The sequence below is a fragment of the Lipophrys pholis genome (assembly GCF_963383615.2).
Source record: "Lipophrys pholis genome assembly, chromosome: 22".
Taxonomy (NCBI): domain Eukaryota; kingdom Metazoa; phylum Chordata; class Actinopteri; order Blenniiformes; family Blenniidae; genus Lipophrys; species Lipophrys pholis.
This window is the reverse complement of record NC_137644.1, coordinates 11,892,081-11,911,564: the sequence shown is the minus strand read 5'-3', so window position 1 is coordinate 11,911,564 and position 19,484 is coordinate 11,892,081. Positions and strand designations below refer to the sequence as shown.

Below are 19,484 nucleotides of genomic sequence, written 5' to 3'. Positions count from 1 at the left end.
TCCCTCGATCATACTCTTACATCATCAGAGAGACAAGCGGAAGGAAGTGGACATCAAAAGATTAAAGCAACAAGAGGATTTGTTTAGGTTGTTTTTTTTGTCTCAGCAGTAAATAAGCTAGCGAAAACAAAGGTAAAACGGGGACTAATGTACATCTCCATTCTTTTTTATTTTGAAGAAAATATGCTAGATCACACCGAGAGCAAGAGTTTCTCAGAAGGAATAATTTATGAGTGCATCAAGGAAAAAAAATAAAAAGCCACCACGTCTGTTCGTCCTTCCCAGTCAAGATTAACTTTGCACCAAAAACAAACAACTCAGTGCAGATGCAGAAAAGCAAATTAAAGGGTATTTCTAGAAAGTATAAAAGTCATGTCAAACACACAAAGCTGGTTGAAACCTGCTGAGCGCTCACAGGGTCTCGCAGGGCGTCCTCCGTGTCTCGCGGAGTTGCTCTGGGCTTCGGCGGCACGTCGTCGCTACATTCGGTGTCGGAGGCGGGCGGCGACTCGGCCAGATCCGGGAAGTCGTCTCTCGTCCTGGGGCCTCGGAACCGGATCTTGTCCAGGCGCTTTAGCATGGTCAACACCGCGTTCCTGGGCTTTACCTTAACATGGCGGACGGCAACCCTGTGGCACAGGAAATTAAATGATTCAATGCCGATGTCATGAACAATGTCACCAGAAGAATGATCAAGGAAATGTAAAAAGCACACGTTCCTTTTGTTTGCAATATTTACTAGTAATGTAATCCACCTTTTCACAAGCACAAATCTTCCATTAAATTCGTTTGAGAGAAAAAATATTTCATGGTTCCAGTGGCTATAGTTGGTAATGAATTGGGTCTATTTGTTATTTTTCTCACCAGCAATTTTGAGCGATTGTGATTTAAATGAGGAATTCTGTCAATTAGAATGGCCCAATTTTGCCCATCATAGAGAAAATCAACAGACATTCCAAGTGGTAAAATTATCAATCCATAAGAAAACAATCATTTGATGAGTTGGTAACAAAAGGCAGCAGTTGAGTAAAAGCATTTTAGACAGAACAGAGAATGTGAAGAAGCGTGTTGTGTATTTTTGAGCTGGTAATTGGGTCATGACTTACGAAGACTCCAAAGAGACAACAAACAGGAGAAAACTTCCATCACTGACAAAAAAAAGAATCATCTTAATCAGTATTTATTATGATTACTTCTTTCTCTCATCACTTTTTAACATTTGCTAACCACGGATCTTTTAATGCTGGTGAGGTTCTAGGCATGCCAAGTGTTTGCTTTGCACTCCTCTGCACAGGATGGCGGTGAAACCACATCCTTTCACTCTTAACAGTTGACAGCAGCAGATCGTCCGACCTCAGCCATCGATTTATCTTCCATAGGTGAGGCCATGGCAATGACTGACACACATTGTAAACCGTTCTAACGTACGTGCCTGGTGTCTAGAACAGAAAGGGAATTACGACAAGGGGCTGTAATAAACACGCTTAAGGATCATCTACAATGCAGAATAACAAAAGCAACATAACGGCAGCCGATGAAACAAAACGAAAACTGCTAAGCTGTTCCTGGTAAGCAGATCTTGGGCTCCTCTGGGCTTTTGGAGGGGCGACATGTGCGTCGTTGTTCTTGCCACCAATTCCATTACATCCCTTCTTTGAACGAGAGGCCATGAGTAGTAGCAGGTCACAACAATCCATCATCCTCACCTCCAGCGGAGTACAGAGCCAGATCACTTCCAGCAGACATGCCTGGGCGACGGTTTCATTGCTTCAATTTGTCATTTGATGGCGGGTTCAAGAGGAGTTATTCCACGTGTGATCCTGCAAGATTACTTCATCTGTTGGAGCGACTGGCTGAGTGTCACACAATGACTGATCAAACTGTTTACTGGTAAATAACTGACTAAACAGCAAGCTGATTGGCTTGTTATCAGCTTTACCACAAAGGTTAGGGGAGTGGAAATCAGGCCGCCAAAAGACCTACAAGTCTTTTCTTGGTGACAATACACTCGTAGGTGAACTAAATGAATGAACCAATGAGCAACAAGCATGATGGTGAATTCCAAATGTTAATATCACTGAACACAAGGATTACGCCAGTGTTTTTTTCTTTTTTACACAATTTCAAGATTCGACATGGATTAGTCATTTTCAGGAAGGACAAAGAGACAGGCACCGTCAGGAAAACTGATTCAGTTTCTGTATTTGACATGACTGGTGGAGGCGACGAGTTTTGTACACAAAATAAATTTTTAGCAACAAATCATGAAACTCCTCCACCCGCAGGCACACGCGCAAGTGGAAATTACAGACGTGGCTGGTTGGTGCACGTTTCCTCCCCGAGTGGAAATGTGGTGAGTGGCAGGTTAATAAACACTTCCCTCCGCCTGTCAAGACACCTGTCACTATGAGATCCGTTCTCACAATAACCACCTGAATCCATCGTACAGCAGCAGCAGCCCAGTCTGTTGCTGGTCAGCTGCTCAAACAGCCTGTGGTTAAACTTTTCTTTACAGAAGGGAATAGGAAGATCTTATCAACTGCAATGGAGGAAACCAGTTAGGAGACATTAGGATTGACAAAGTAGTAAAATGTAGTGGTTTTTAAAAAAAAAAAAAAAAACAAACGTTACAAACTTACTTAATTGTCTTTATCGCACTATTTATGAAGAAACATGGACACTAGGCTCAGGAGATGGGTGAGAAGTCCAGAAGATTAGTTACATCAAGGTTTTTCACTCAAAAAACTATGTTTTAGGTAAGAGGGAACTTTGCATTCAGTAAAGTCTGTGCTATTATTTACCTCGTTTCACTACAGCAACTTCCAACTTCCTTTTTTTTTTTTAATCTTTTAAGGATGTATGTTTGTGCTCCAACGGTAGTTTCAATCAAAACACCTTAAACAGAGAACCAAAAGAAAAGACACAGACACTGAGGAGGGGGTGAAATCACAGAAGGTAACTGTGGTGATAAAGACAAACCGCACCCATGACTTTTTCACTCGGTCACCTCCATACACATTCATCTAATCTTAAAGTCACTCTCTCGCACTGGGCTGTGACCACTCACAGCAAGTTGGCGACACAAAAACACTAAAAATGCATAAATTGGCAACAATGTTAATTTGGAATCACAATAAAATGGTACTTTACATCTGATGTAAGAGTATAGCAAGAATGCTGCATGAACTGCAGGGAATTCGCATCATAATAACCAGATAAAGTCAAATTGTTGGCGCCTGCCCGTGTTTTGCAACAGACGTACAACTGTCATCCTACAGTCACAAGAAGACTCTTCTTGAAATACAGGGTCGTTCCCCAGTCCAGTATAAAAGAAAACTGACATGCACATAAAGCAAAACAACAACACACACACACACACACACACACACAAACACAAAGTTATATTTGTACACCGATACACACCGGGCATCTGAAATGACTCATCCTTGACTAATGTATGCAGCAATAAACAAGCATAATCACTGCGTGTGTGTGTGTCAGGCCTTATGTCTGTGGGTAATCTGCTAATGACCCGTAGTGGCTGGAGGTTACTCCTGGTCACACAGGTCCCGCTAACTCCATCAGCCAATCAGGGTGATTCAATGAAATCCGGCTGTGAGAGGCGGCCTAATATCTTTGGCCCACATAAACATCTCCTCGACGTCACTCATGCGGATGTGGTTTCTGGAAGAGCTGGACTGATCCCCCGATCCGGAGAAAACTGATCGGCAACTGTTGCGATACTCGATTCAGTGAAAGAAAAACATGCCTGTCCACCTTTTCATTGATTAAAACATTTTTTTTTATTTACTTTTCCTCGTTTGAGCACTAAATAATGAATTGTCATCGTCTTCACAGAAGATAAGGCACAAGCAGCTCTTTGTTGTTCACCGACTTTCCTTTGTATAGAAGCTGAAATAAGCTGTCTAGAAGGCAAATACAGCAGTGTAACACTGCTATGCATGAAAAATCTTCGAAAGCAAACATCATGTATTTGTCACAGTGCGATCAGTACTTAACTTTTTTTTTTTTTTTTTTTTAATGTGCCCACAAAATACGACAAGCGATTTCAGCACATCTTTGGTTTGTGACACCATTAAGCGCCGACTGATGCATTCATTAACCACAGTGTACGCAGATGATGCTGCTCTCTAAAGGGAAACACTGGTTGCTCTCGTGTGTTTGTGTGAGCTACTTTGTACTGTACATGAGGTGAGATCAGCCAAGTTCATCCAACCAGAAGTTAAATGCAAGATCGATTATAAAAAGGTGGTGTTCAGGGATATCTACTACTGGCATCCAAAATACTGCATTTCCAATTATCTTGTTCTTTCATCTTTTTGTATCAGGAAGGTCTAAACTATCAAATAAAGAGCCATTTCTTTGGCTTGGGTGTGCACACAGGTAAGGTAATAAACCTACATGTTCTCTAGCTGCATGCCAATGCTCTCATCTTACTCCGATAAAGGCGCTGCCTATAAGAGGATACTGGCATGCTATAGCTACATGAGAAGGGAGTAGTTCACTCTATATCGCCGGTGTCCATCAACCGTGCAAAATGAGAGGGGAGCAGAGGAGGCACTCACAGAGCTGCTTCCTGAACACAATAAAGCTTCAGCACTCACACAAGTAGGCCACAGTCTGTCGCATGTGGCCAGAGAACAAACTTTCAACTTGATGATAACCGCCTGTTTGATGAAAATGCCACAGTCGAAGGGTTCAGATGAGAAGCACGTTTCCTTTTACAAGCGCCCTCACTCAAATGTGCTGCATAGACCCATGTAAGGACGTTCACTCATCATCATCATCATCATCATCTTTGTCCTCGACAGAGCAAGTCGAAATACAGTAAGCCTGTGGAGCAACTCTCAACTTTGGCCGGATTTGTAAGAGTCATTGAGACACAGAGGGGGTTTAACACGACCTTTAACAGGCAGTGGATGGAATGTTCCAGATAGCGGCAACAAGTTCACTTTCTTGCATTTCTAATGAAGTTAAAGGCGACAGATGGTCGGAGGAGAAGAAAACATCAGGCTGCTGTCAGGCTGGATACTACCAGAAACAAACTCAGCTGCCAAGTGTCACTGGAAGAGACTAAAAATATGGATACGTTTTTAAAAAATGTCAGAATCAGCCCACAAACATCTTCGCATATCTCAAATAAAACACATGCTTGTAATGCATGGGAGAAGTGAGTGTTTTCTAGCAGTTCTTAATTTGATGCCGACCCTGGAGATGAAACCAGGAAGGAGGGAAGAGGGCGCAGATTGGATTAATTTTAATAAGACCTATTAGACACAGCCTGCGACGTTTGTAGCAGAAGCTCTCAAACACAGAGGAATACGTGGAAGTGGAGACCCAGTCAACAAGACTATAAAGTCCGAAAGGAGAAAAACATGCAAGCTTCCATCTAACACACTAATGCAACCCTCTGGGCAGGAGGAAGATGACCAGGCAAAAATAAAAGGCAGCTGTTGGAAGCAATTTTTGAAGCAAACATGAGGGTTTTGTTTTTTTTGTGTGGCAGGGGTGGTTTTGTGACATGAGTCATGTGCATCTCGACCGATATTGACAAATGGAAACAGCACATTTGTCAGCACCGTTATAAGCTGATGTTGGCCATCCATCCTTTTTACCACTTTATCCAACTTGGTGTCGCAGGAGGCCGACTATGCTGACTGAGGGGAAGGAAGGTGTTCACCCTCACGCAAATATTCACGGGTACTTTTAGAATGAACTTCAAACGCATGTTTCGGGGATTATGGAAGAAACCCGTACCCCCACATGGACAACCCACTAACCACTACACCACCATGCTGCCCACGGATATAATTAATTCAGTGAACGCTACAGTAGAAACACCACGGGAGTCGATTCCAAAGTGTGACACAAAGGGAGGCACAGAAAGTGGAAAGATCCGGGGGTCACCAACACTATTTATAATTGTTTTTAAGAACACACTTATTCATGATGGTTGAATAAATTGCCAAAATAATTGGGGAAAAAAATATATAAGCTTCAGTGCAAAAACATGTTGACAGGTTGGAGAATTATGAGTTGTTATTGCAAAAACAAAGCATTGCCTAGTACAAGTCGGGAAGGCCAACTTCAAGAAATGTCTCAAAATGCCCATTTCTAATCTTCTTTCCAGTCGCTGGTGGACTTTAATCTAGAATAGCGTCACAATTATAGAACTGAAAATGAGTTTTACGCTTTAACTGAAGTGGATGACAGAGATTGTAAAAGAAAAAAAAAGACGTGTGTTTGAGCAGCCCAAATTAGCACAAGAAGATTTCTGCTTTTCTCAACAGGTATCAACAATATCTTATGTGAACTATATCAGGAAATCGATGGGTAAACTTGTTGTCATGCTGTCCATGTATGCATCAGTCCGACACTGCTGCTACTATAGTAGCTTCACCATGCATCAGGGATATCAACAATCAATACTTCTGCAACAATTGGTCGGTCTGCTCTCCAGCTCGTAAAATTGGACGCCATAACAACAGTGATACGGATCAAAGAGTGAGCAGGCGGGAATGTCCAGACTACACAACAACACAAACTGTACCCACACAAATACCCAGGAGCAGTGTCTGTCACTCTATTCAGAGTCGACGTAAACACGAGTCATGCGGAGCCTGGACAACATATAAAACCACTTTTTCTGCATAAGCTGAACTGCTTGTGTGGGTGTGTGTGTGAGATACCATTTGTCACAAGGCATCAACCGGAAGCCTTGGTTTCTAAATTATTTGCTGGTTTTATGAGTCTGGCGGCCTGTCTGGGGAGCGTTCACTGCCAGCTGGGATTCCCGTCTGTCCTCACAACCCTAACTTGAATAAAGCTTGAATAGACGGCAGAAGAAAGAGAAGGTTACATGGTTGGATTGCTTTGCGGGTCGTCTGTGAGAGACAAGAATGTTCAAAATCAAAGCGTTTTCTCCACGACGGCTGAAGTGAAAGAAAGGTCATTTGCACTCTTTTTGAAGAACTGAGCAAATTTCAACGAAGAACTTCCAGATTTCATTAAGTTTCTCCCAATGCCGTATTGAAATTTGTCCTTATACCAGATCTGCGAGGTCAATTGTAGACAGCAAATTGAAGGGGGGCGTGAATGATTGTGGCAAACTGACAAGACTTACAGTGGGAATTAGTGCTGCGAAATAGGTAATCGTGCAATAATGTTGATACCATTATGCTCTTGCCTTGTCCAAACAGTGCTCTTCTTCTTGCCCATAAATATAAAGTTAAAACAAGTACAACTGGGCTAATTTTTCTTTTTCCACATCACCATTTCAGAAGCAGTTTGTTGATTTAGGTAGTTTTGTTTGGATTTTTGTGCTTCTGACTCCTGCCTCGGAACGACTTCATTAAAAATGTCAATGTAAACAGTTTCTATCTTACATAATCAGTATTTTTTTGTGAAATAATTGCACTTTGCTTTCATATTTAAAATTCTGTCCTTTTGAAATTGCCGAGCATGAAAGCATAGTGGATGGAAATATCGAATTCAGTCTCTCCAGCAAAATGTATACATATTGCGGGTATAAAAATAATGGATGGAGTTTTTTTTTCTCCCCCTCAGAGAATTGAAAACAGCTTCAGGTCAGTATAAAATACATCCACTTGGAAGGACAAGTCCGAGGCTTCATTAAATACGTTTTAATCAGCTCTTCTACAAACATAAAAGCCTTGACATTGATTTCTCTGCAGAAGTTTGCCGCCATGAGTGTAGATCCTTTGAAAAATCCCAATTAAATCGTTCCACTTTGTCTCAGTCCATTTGAATATGAATGACTACTTGTTGGATTTGAGAGGAAATATGTCAGTGAACGCACCACACGGAATCTTCAATATACATTACAACTGTATTAATGTATCTGCAGGAGTTTAGTTCAACTAAATTGAACAGAAAAGATAAAATATACCAGTGAAATAGAGCTACTGTGAGTTAGTTGTGTGTTAAAATAGAGAGAAATCCTCCTTTAAAAAGCTGCAGTGTTAGTATTTAAGTGTATTGACGCGGAGGCCCAAAACTCACGTTGAACACAAAAGCGACTTTATATGATTACTTAAGGTCGAAAAACTGAATTAAATGGCGCAGTTGGAAGTTAAGGCCTCGAGTTATTAAATCCTACAAAACCAAAACGGGTCCGACATGTTTTAATTAACGGGGAGGAGACCACATGGGAATTAAATAACACGAATCCTGACGGAGGGAGAAACGGACGGTGTCACGTTATTTATTTGGGGAAATAATAATAACGGAGGGGAAAGGGCGTTCTTTTCTTACCCAGCACGTAAATCGTAGCAAAGTTTCATGAACACTGAGATTTTGCCTGTCGTCTATCCGTCAGTACACCTGCTGCTCAGGACGTCCAAACGAGCGCCAGTCTCCCGGGGAGGAACCGCTCGCCGCCTCCATCCATCCCCCGCCTGGTCCGCCTGTCTCCCGCCGCAGAAACGCGCGTCGTCTCCCGCTGGTCGTCGGGCGGGTAACACGGGGGGGGGGCAAAGCACCGGGACCCAATGGAGGCAAAAACAAGGAGGAAAATACCAGTTGCGTCTCCTCCTCCGCCCCCTCCTGTCTGACCGTTGGAGCTCTTCGGGGAACCGCCGTGGCCTCGCCTCTTGTTGGTTTCGCAGAGTCGGGCAGTGGCAGCGAGCAGGGCCGGGGAAGTGTCGTCAGTGTGCCGCGCTGCGTTTCTTAAAGGGGCCGGGAGCTCCACGGACACCGTGGGTTTATTAATAAGAGGGGGGGGGAAACGCCTCCATACCACCGCCCTGTGGCCAAGACTGTCATGCAGCCATAAATTAAACATCAGGTGGGTAAACAATGGGCTCATCATCGTGTCCTCAGCTCATTACTACGAATCAGTACAAATAGTAACATGACAGAAAATAATAATAAATAAATAAACAAATACCAGAATTCCACAGGCAGGATCATACTTTTCCTCAACAAAACCCTTTTTTGCATATTTCAAAACGTGTTCACATATCTTGTGTTCTTCATTTGATAAAATATAAAACAATGTACATTTGCATGTAATAGAACATATAGTGTACGGTGTACAGAATGTACAGTTGCAACAAGCTTGAGTTTGATTTGCTTTGGGTTTTTTCGGAGTACTCAATTGATTGATATATTTTTCCACAATGAAACAAAATCTTCAGTCTTTCCAGAAATCAAATCAGATTTGCTATCCTCACATATCCCTTTTGAATAAACCAAAAAGTTGCCAAGCTGAGGTGTGGGACCCTCACGGACAGTCACCTTGGGACCACGTCGGAAGTCCAAGGCCCCGATCACATTTCCAAGTGAAAATGGAACACAACTTTGGGAGTCCGTTTAAATAATGGACATTTAAACAGCAACGCTCGGAATCACTGAAAACGCAGAAAATGCGCATGTACACCACGGACATAGGAAATGGTTCTTCTGCACATGCATGAGATGGACAACAACAACATCAACAATAGCATCCAGAGTGTCATGACTCCCAGTCCATGTTCTCCTGGGACTTGGTAGTTTCAGAGTTGACGGTCACCATAATTAAAATCCAACTTGGTCGTCTGTCCATACGAATGTCTGTGTACTCACCATCGTTAATGTTTAGAGCTTATTGTTGTCTGCTCATGTGTGCGTGGTTTCCATATATATATATAAAAGCAAACAGTACCCACTATGGCCCAACATGAAAATTACATCATTTGAATTTACATTGTGAAGGAAAAATGTAAATATCATATGTGCATGTGGACAAACTTTCTTCTGGCTGCATGCGGCCGGATCTAGGAACCTTGGGAAGGAGCTATTGCTTCTAGTTATGTATGAGAAATATCAGGGTTTTTATTTTATAATCTAGAAAATCATCTAACAAGTTGGTTATGTTGTGATCTTATTAATTGTTTTGGGCATATGGTTGTGTAAACGCCTATTAATCTTAAAATATGTACTTTCACATTGGTTTTTAATCCAGACAGCTGATACAATTCATTTAATTACTAATTAGTTTTAATGTCACCTGCTATTTGAAGAAAAATAACTTGTTTTTATGAATTAAGTAAAAAAAAAAAGAAAATCTGACAACTGTTGTAAGATTTGTAATGGAAAAAATGTTTTTTTATATTCCAGTTAATGAGGAAATATATCTCAATATTATGAGAGAAACTCTCCTTTTCTGAACTTACACATTATATTGCTACGTTGTTAATTAGTAAATCAGGGTCTTTAGATGCGTTCCTAACAAAGTTAGTTCCAAAATTACAAAACTCCCTTATAGTCAGAAGAAAATACTGATTTAATCATCTCAGTTTAATCAATAAGGCTCACTGCAGTTTCTAACAGGATACAGCTTTTATATAATCTACTTTATTGATTTTTACACTGCCAGCTAAAGCTGCTATCTGTTTTCTCCTTGTTTCTTGGACCACAATAATTCTGAGTTGTCTTCGATGGGCCATCATTTGTGGTACTTCCATTGATTTCATGGCAGTTAAAGGTGGATGGTGCCATAACATTGCCGAGGTTGCCTCAGGTAATCCACAAGTCACTGAGTTCAAACAAGCTGAATGGACACTTGGATACTTCAAATCTGCAAATCAAATCCTTAAATATACTGAGAGAAAAAAAATAAAGAAAAACACCAACCTTTGCATGTTTCTTATGTTAGATTCTCGTCGCCTTCACTGAAGCGATCCCACTTTTTAGGTAGCTGTCTGGTCTTCAATTAAGAGACTGCTTTCACGATCCTCCTGTCACAGCTTGAGTTCAAATAGGCAACGAGGGGGAGGGCTGAAAGGGAGAGAGAAACAGGAGTCCAGTGACTCCTGACCCCCGAGATGGGACCAGAGATTACAGGGAAGTAACCACAACAGCGCTCGATGTCTGTTGTCAGACTACCAATGAGCCCAGCGAGGATCACCAGAGTCCTTCTTGTAGTTTTGGCCTTTTAGTCCTCGCGGATGTTTTCACCGCACCACAAACACACGGATTGTCAGCAAACCTGCAAACAACACAACAACACGACAGCAGATCCAGATTCCCAACCATCAGTGTTTTATATCCACGTCATAAAAGCAAAAAAGGCCTTTTTAAGTCTTACCATCTTCCTCGAACAGATTCTGTTGAAGAGACGTGATTATGTAATATCGTTGGGAAGTACACGTTTGGGTTAGTCTCTCATTTGACTATTCAAATATGTGAGGCATGGCGAGAGAGGCGTTTTCCATTGTTTCATTAAGACCTTACATAAAAGGCTGGAAACCTGCAGAAAGAAAAGTATCATGTGTCACCATTATATAAAAAATTTTATTATTCATAAGGCTAACAGTCTAATTTAAAATATGATTCCAATATTTCAGTGTAATTTGGCTGTTATCCAACCTGCTGCTCAAGGTATCGTTGGAGAGCGGACTTTATTTTGATGTTGATGCCTTATGTCTACAATATGCAAGGTTTAATTTATGACACTTTTAAGCATTAGATGGTAATCAAACCTGATTGAAACGTAAGCCTCATGTTTTGGCATATTGCTTTCAGTATATATGAGGTTCAGCCATATTTGTATTTACTTTTGCTGCTGCTTCATTCAGTGTGGTTGAACTAAGGATCTTTGCTCTGTTTATACAATCATATGAGTTGTTTTATTCTCATTTTAAAGGTTGACAATGTTTTCCAGCCCCGGACAAGTTTTACTTGGTGGAAAGAGGTCAATAAGAGCTCTTTTTTAAAGGTCGCAGACCTCTGGACAACGTGCTGATGGGATATTAAAACATTTAAAAACAGGAATACATCGCAAAGCCCCATAGCTCACAGACTTGCAGATACTCAGCTACATATCTGTGGGATCATGAAGATTTCTGATCAAAGATATGTATTTCCTGATTGTGTGCAAATGAACTGTTCACACTTCAAGATGAACAGCTTAAGATCTGTTTGTTGTTGTTAACAGCTTGTTGTTTTCTGCCACTGAGTGATAAAGAAATGTGTTAGTAGCGATTTGGACTTCAATAGAGAGTTTGGATAGGAATTATTGTTATTGATGAGGTCCCACAGGCACACACAAAATGTGCAATCAATCCATTATAATTCGAACTCATCGTCTTATTCAATTGCATTCAATCTAAAGGGATTCCTGGTGTTTTATTTTTATATCCTGAATCCCGGCCAGCTTCAGAAATTGCAGCTGTTGTGTATAAATCGCATATATAAATCAGTGCATGTTTTCATCAATTCATTCCTACTGAATGTGTTTCTAACACGGGGAACGTAAAATACTCATACTCTTTGCAAGCTTAGGTAAGATTATGGTGGATTTCTTTTCCCCTCCCTGGCAACCAATTTATTATTTAGATGTTTGATCCACTATGGAATCAATCAAAAAAATCCTTGTTAATCCCTGTTACATAATCATTGTGAAGGTCACAGAAAGGAATCATTCGTTGCTCAAAACCTTCAGGTGGGAATCCCCAGCAAACATGCACACAATGGATTCCTGGCCTCGGCTCTTCCTCAGATGTCTTCTAGTGAGACTAGCGCTGTTGAGATTTTCTAAATCCTCTGTCTGCACTCATTTAGAAACCCTGTAATAAACCTCTTAATCCCAAACCAGCATTTTCTGGAGGGTTGCACAACAGCGTGCTTCTTATGCAACTGGCAGAGCATTCAGAGTCAATTATAGGACAGTTGAGAGGAAAGACGGGACGGACGTCAAAGGCTGCTGATGCAAAGCACATATTGACAGGAAGGTTGATTAAATAGTAATCTCTCTTCCTTTGGGCCGCATTTCAGCAAATAAACAATAAGAAAGAATGTCATGAGGAGGTCTATTTAAGTGTAAATATGAGGAAAAATATAAACACTGTAAATATCTATTTGAGCTGTGTTAAGTGTTTTACTTAATTCCTTTTTATCTAATGTTTAAATCTTTGGGTGAACCTCTGAATATAACAGTCACTCTTAATTTCTTATTTTCCTTATTTAATTTAAAGAGTAGCTGGGAGTAAATCAGACGAATATGAGTGTTCAAAATCTTTTTTTTTTTTTTTTAAAGCCAATTTCCCAAATTAACTTTTTTTGTTGATCATTCAGTAATGCCTGCTGCAGGGTTGCCAGGCCTGCTGGGCAAAATCAGCCAGAGAGCCACTCATACCTGCTCAATACCAGATTTGATATTGTGTGAATACAAAATCCTGTAAAAAAAAAAAAAACCTTCGCACAACAATAGTATGCCAGCATTACAAGCTTTTCTTTCCCCTTAAAAGATTCTTTCACCGAGCTCAAAACAAGGCCTTTTGTAATTACGTTCAGTGTATTATTGCCAAATTCCCTGACTCATAAAGGCATCAGTTGAATTAGTTTGAGCTCTTCAGTATGAATCAGTTGGGATATCAAGGTTTAGCGAGGTAACAAAATCATAATGAATCTGACTTGTGAAGATCATGGTATGGAACCACCCATGTCATTTTCAGGTTATGACATAAAAAGAAAAAGAAAGATGACAACGTGATAACTTATGACAATGGGTCAAACAGACTAAAAAACAGGAGTGTCAGTTCGCCTTGTTTTGTTAGAGCACCTCTGCATTAACAACACAAACAAAGAAATTACACTAACAGTTGGAAAATGGAAGCAGCCTGAACACCGCCTCTGCATGAACAGCGAGGATCCTGAGGTTAAGTCTCCACACATACAACTTTGCATGATTCACCAGAAGATGGCGCAGTTGCAACACTCATCTGCTCTTTCCGCCTTATTTTCTTCACAGAAATGCCAGCTGAGGCTCTGGGCTCTGAATTATTGAGTTGGCCTCGCTGTGATGGGGGGGAGATAAAGAGGAGGGCAGAGGGTCAACCTGATAGAGCAGCTACCTGGACAGGATCAGCTCCTCGGGTTTCAACTTGAAGGTTTTATTCGGATATGAAATATAGGCCACTTGACAGGATGATGCGTGTTGTGACAGGTTAATTAGAGAAATGAAAGTCATGTAACATAAAGAAAAGGAGATATAGAAATGCAGATAGTGTGTGATAAGTGTAGATACTTCAGACTTACAGGTTTCACGATTACAAGAGTTCGTGACAACTAATACCACCACATGTCATATTTTGACAGGATCCCTGTGTTCCAGCTCCTTACTTTATCTTTGTTACCTTGGGGGGGACGGGGGGTTGGTGACGACGATGACTGCCTTCAGTTGCTATACCAACTAAGCGCCCAACAGGCTTGTGAAACTCGAACCTGCTGTCTAACCTTTCACTCTGCCTCCCACAATAATTCACTTGGCAGTACCACCGGCAGCACCTGTATGTCTTTGTACAATAGAGTTGGCACAGACATTGTCTTCCAGGCCAGGGTATGACATCTGACCCCTGACAAGCTTTTACGCATTTAAGACACAGGTCCATATTGTGACTTTAGCAAAAGCATGAAGGAAAAAAAAAAAAAAATCGTAGTAGTCTTTTGATCCACTACCATCTAAGGTATGTAATCATTAAAGTGAGGAGATGTTAGATACAAGAGCAGGCTTACCGTGAAATATCAGGACAAAGTGGATTTAGCTGTGGAAAAATGTGGAGAAACAGAGTAAAATATTTCTTTGGGGGAAAAAACTGGCTTCGGACCAATCAAACCATTATAACGCTGTTTGTTTTGTTACATTCTGTAACACCGACCCGAGCATCATACGGTCAGGAGGCCATATGGAGCCTTTAGCTCTGGGAAAATCCTATCAAATGAAAATTACTGGTATTATTGGCTTCTAAAATGGTCACATTTTCACATTATAGGCCATTATTACATTAGTGGTTGTGTCTAGCCATTGATAAATCACAAAATTAGTGTTTGACAATGCAAAACAAGAAAAAACAAAAGCATGGTTAATGAAAAAAATAGTTTTTACTTACATATTTACTGCGCTTTAAATTCTGAACCTATTTCTTTAGACATATCCTCTACTGTTTCCTCTTCTAGCTGAAGAACTGAACATTTGATGTTTATGGTTATAGCCAACATTCTTGGACAAGTTACTAAAATACACACGAACTGGTCACAAAAAACACAGAATATGTAAAACTACAGTTTTTAACACTTAAAATAAGAAGAAAAACATGGAAAATGAATTAAATCTGCAAGAGAAGCAAACTGAGGACTGATGGGTGTGAAAAAGACAACTGCAATGATAAAGAAAAGTAGAAAGAGATACACACTTTAAGACAGGAGGAATGAAAATTGAAGTAATAAATACCAAAAGACTATAAAGATGTGAAAAGTAATGACAGATAAACAGCTGAAACATAAAATGACAATAACGACATCTAAATCAACTAATAGTGAGAGAATCAGCACAAACGCATTTAAATAAGCTGATGCAAACACACAAAGACTCATAATGCATAAATCATTTCTACTGTTTTCCTGTATGGACGTCTTGTTATCATGGTACAGATGGATAAGAGGCCTTTTACGAGTCTGTGCCCAGAGGCTCAGTTGCCTCATCATCCATCCATGTCGCCCGCTGCGGCTGCTGTGAAACACAATGTCTACATGACAAAGAAAGATGGTTGAACCGCTCATTATTAGTTACTCACACACACACACAGTCATTGTAAAGCAGACATATTACCCAAGCTGACAGTAAACTCTCATTAAAGGTCATGTAGTTTGAACATGCTCCTTAGAGTCCCCCCCCCCCCCCCCCCCCCCCCCCCCCCCACCCCCACCCCCACCCACCCACCCCACGCCTCCCCAACCCTCTCACAAACCTACTGAACTGTCTCTCCTTACATTCCCTTGTATGGACATCATGTTTCCAGTTTGAACCCAGTTTAAGTTCATTCATCTGTGCTGGAATTAGTCCAACACTGACTTACCTGTTCTTTCAAACCAATCCTCCTCATTTTCCCACTAAAACCACAAGTACTTGAGGAAAATCACTATTGTGCGACTTGTTCCAAAGTTTAAATTCCTCAAACATTTTAAAAATGAGGCTTAAATTCTTCTTTTGATGTTCAGATAATAATGGCACAGGTCATTATGGGCATTTCATAGTTATGCTGCCGTAGGTTGAGACTGTGTGGCTCTCCTCTTGACACAATATCATATATATATATACATATATATTAGTGCTGCCACATTTTTTTCTACTTAAGACTGAAGCTTGTAATGCATTAATGTTTGACGCTATGAAATTAAATTCATAGGCGTTCAATTCAATTTTTACACTGAAGTGGCTCTTTTATACCTTCTCATATTTGCACCAAAACACAAAAGTCCCGAAAATTCTGAAGTGACAAACCATTTCCTGTTACTCGTCAGGTCCCTAAAAAGTGGACGCTCCCTCATCTCTCCCGAGCAGCGCCAAGTCAACGAGACATTTAAAAATTCATCAGGTCGGTTTTAATTTTACAGTCACAATCATATTTTGTTTCTTTCCAGTGTCTTAAAACCATAAAAAATAAATATACATTATGTTACAAAACATTTCCAGTGTCTGGGATCATACAAAAAGGAAAAAAAAAAAAAAAACTGAACAGTTACAAACAGCATTGATTATGTAAAGGCAAAACACTGGCGGGGGTGTACGAAGGCATTCAGTGACTGGTAAACAAACTGTAACGCAAGTCTTTTTTCTGTATTAGCTGCGGAATACATCGAAGTTTGTGTCATTCTGACTTTTAAGTCATTGAAAATATAGCAATCAAAAACACCAATTTGATGAATTTTCACTTTATCTGATGGCAGGAGTTCATTCTGTGGCTCATCTAATGCTACAAAAGATCAACAAAGCATGTTTTTTTTTTTTTAAATTGATTTGAAAAAGAAAACCGAGTTCAACTGAACGAAATTCCAACACTTTTCTTTACTAGTTCCTGTATCTCGTGACTTTGGTTTTGCGAGGAGTGCGTTGCGTTGTGTTGTGGAAAAACCCCGGCCGGGACGGACACTGGAAAAGAAGGCTTCAGGTTCTATAGTGCTTGTACTGAAAAACAAAAGAGTTTTCAACCAGAGGGAGACAAAAAAAAAAAAAAAAAAAAATCCTCTTCATTCCTTTGTGATTAATGTTCATTTCGGCCTTTCTGGTTTTTTGTTAACACGCACTCGCACACGCCTCCCAACATGCCACCACAGAGCCTGCTACAGGCTATCACAGTGCGCCGGAGAGTTTTTAAGGCTTCAGACGAGGGAGAAGAAGAAGAAGAAGAAGAAGAAGAAGAAGAAGAAGAAGAAGAAGAAGAAGAAGGCACGGGGACTGTCGTTCTCTGTCTCTCAAACCAGCATGTTGAAGCGATTTTTTTTAAAAACTTATTGTAGTTTAGCAAACTCGCCCTCGGTTCCGCTTGCGATACAAAATAAACCATTTCTTCTTCACCTTTTAAAATGTATCTACACATTAATTACACTCTAAATACACTGAAAGGCAGCAGGAGCCGTTCTTTGAGTTAAAAAAAAAAAAAGAAGAAAAAAGGAGAAAAGAGCACTTAGTGTGAGACAGTGCAGTTCAGTATCAGAGTCTTTTGAGGACAGGCTGGAAACGACACTTGAGGGACTTGTAGTCCTTGAAATCCATTTGGACTACAAAATGCGACTGTACCACCTTGTGAAGGCTGAAGCTCAGTGAATGCTCGCCCGACTGTCTCTCTCTTAAATTTACAGCTTGTGATGGATTCTTCATCTTTTGACTCTTTGTCCAAGCCCCCCCCCCCCCCTGCGTAGTGGTTTTGGCACACGTGGCTCCACTGCGTCCAACACAGCATTCCCTTTATCATTTCTCACACCTTTTCATCATCTGTTTTTTTTTTCTTTTTCTTTTTTAGTCCCAGGCAGTCCTGAAGTCTGCAATTAATACTGCTCTCCAGAGAGCGGAGATGTAGGAAGAGGGATTCGACGGTGCAGACTGGGCTCGGGGAAGTTCTTTTCTTTTAAATCTCCCCTCCACGGCCCAAACTTCACGCCTCCCCTCCTTCGGCGGCTTCCTCGGCTCCTCTTCTCACAAGGGCGGGCTGGTCAGGGTTTTCCTAACAGGTCAGATGGAAGTCTCATTACTGCCGCTGTTAAACGGAGGACAGGCGAGGGGAGTGGGAGAGGAGGGAGGGAGGGGGTGGATGGATGGGTGGATGGATGGATGGATGGATACGAGGGACAAAAACAGGACACGGACATGCAAGGTGAGGGTGAGTGCAGGGATGCAGGAGATCACCATGCAGCAAATTTGGTTGAGTTATTCCATGCTTAACATTAACTACTAGTTCAAAAAAATGAAATGATTGGACATTTTCCAAAAAGTGAGTTTTACAACTGTGAGTGGCCTCATGATTCATGCAGTGTGAATTTAGATCATTTCTTAGGATTTAACCATAAAGGATCTTCAATCTACATTCATGTCTTTTTGCTTTCATATAGAAAATTAAGTTTGGCAAGATGAGTGTATGTCAATACAGTATTTATAACTCTTAACTCATGAGTAAACGTGACATTGCAAATAAATGAGTAATGTGAGTGAGTGAGATCTTCTCTCCTCCTGAAATGTCAAAGTATCAGGAGTCATGGTGACCCTCCCAAATTGAAAACGTTTGTGATCAGTAGGTCAAAGATTGTTTATTTAATTCATCTTGCCAAACCTTTATTTCTAACTGATCCGATACCATTCGCTCCTTACTCTGAGTCAGACTCGTTTCCTCCGTTGACCGTCCCCGACTTCAAGTGCATGGCCACTCCCCCGTTGGTCTCCCTGTAGATGCCCGCGGGTGGCGGCCCGGCGGGGATCTGCGGCCGCGGGGCGACCGGCGGCTTGATGAGGGAGCCGGAGCCGCCGTGGTTGCCCAGGCGGCCGCCTTCGTTGGACGTGAGCGAGGACGTGCGGGACGAAGGGGTCATGATGTTGACGTAGGAGGGCGGCGGCGGAGACGAGGAGGTGTTGTTGTTGTTGGTGGGAGGCGAGGTGATGGTGGGCGAGTTGTAGTCGCTCAGCTTCTCCCTAAGACGGTTCTTCATGTTCTTGTCGGCGAGCGGAGGAGGGTAGCTGATCTTGTTCTTCAAGATACCTGAATCGCACGGGGGGGGAGAATTATTACTCCGCCGGATGAAACCGAGTTTCTCATTCAGCCGCGCCGCGAACACAAAACTCTCCCGTCTCACCTTTCCTCTGCTCCGGCTGGTGGTTGCTGTTGCTGTTGGGCGGACCGGGAGGAGCGGCGTCTTTCGCGTTCGTCGGAGTCTGTTTGTCCCTCTCCTGGGGGAGGGCGTCCTTCTCTTTTTCGCCGACATGGTTGAGCTTGTTTTCCGAGTGCAGCTCCACGTTCACCTTGGTTTCCACCCTGAGCCTCTCTGCCCCGCCCGGGTCCTCGCTGTCGCTGGCTGTGGTGGCCTCGATGGGCCAGTAAGGCTTCACGTGATTGGACCCCGCATCCGCTAGTAAGATTAAAAAAAATAAAAAATTCAAAATATGAGTGAAACAGCAATTTCTGTATTTTTTTTTA

General features: G+C 41.5%; 2 protein-coding genes across 3 annotated transcripts in view; both read right to left on the bottom strand.

The window, feature by feature from the left end:
- gramd4a (GRAM domain containing 4a) overlaps positions 1-8,686 on the bottom strand; it is a 39,783-nt gene extending 31,097 nt beyond the window's left edge. The window contains exons 1-2 of one of the 2 annotated variants that reach the window (XM_080491922.1): positions 8,296-8,686; positions 416-629 (exon numbers count right to left, since the gene is read on the bottom strand). In XM_080491922.1, the coding sequence (XP_080348048.1) occupies positions 416-629; positions 8,296-8,324 (243 nt within the window). In that variant the 5' untranslated portion in view covers positions 8,325-8,686. Of the gene's footprint in view, positions 1-415; positions 630-1,706; positions 1,713-8,295 lie in introns of those variants that run through there. The other variant, XM_080491923.1, reaches the window with a different exon arrangement.
- Positions 8,687-17,820: 9,134 nt separating this feature from the next.
- The window catches only part of celsr1a (cadherin EGF LAG seven-pass G-type receptor 1a), a gene marked incomplete at its 5' end in the record, with an annotated part of 80,648 nt that continues 78,984 nt past the window's right edge, over positions 17,821-19,484 (bottom strand). The window contains 3 exons of the mRNA XM_080491622.1: positions 17,821-18,056; positions 18,665-19,049; positions 19,144-19,416. Of these exons, the coding sequence (XP_080347748.1) occupies positions 18,032-18,056; positions 18,665-19,049; positions 19,144-19,416 (683 nt within the window). The 3' untranslated portion in view covers positions 17,821-18,031. The remainder of the gene's footprint in view (positions 18,057-18,664; positions 19,050-19,143; positions 19,417-19,484) is intronic.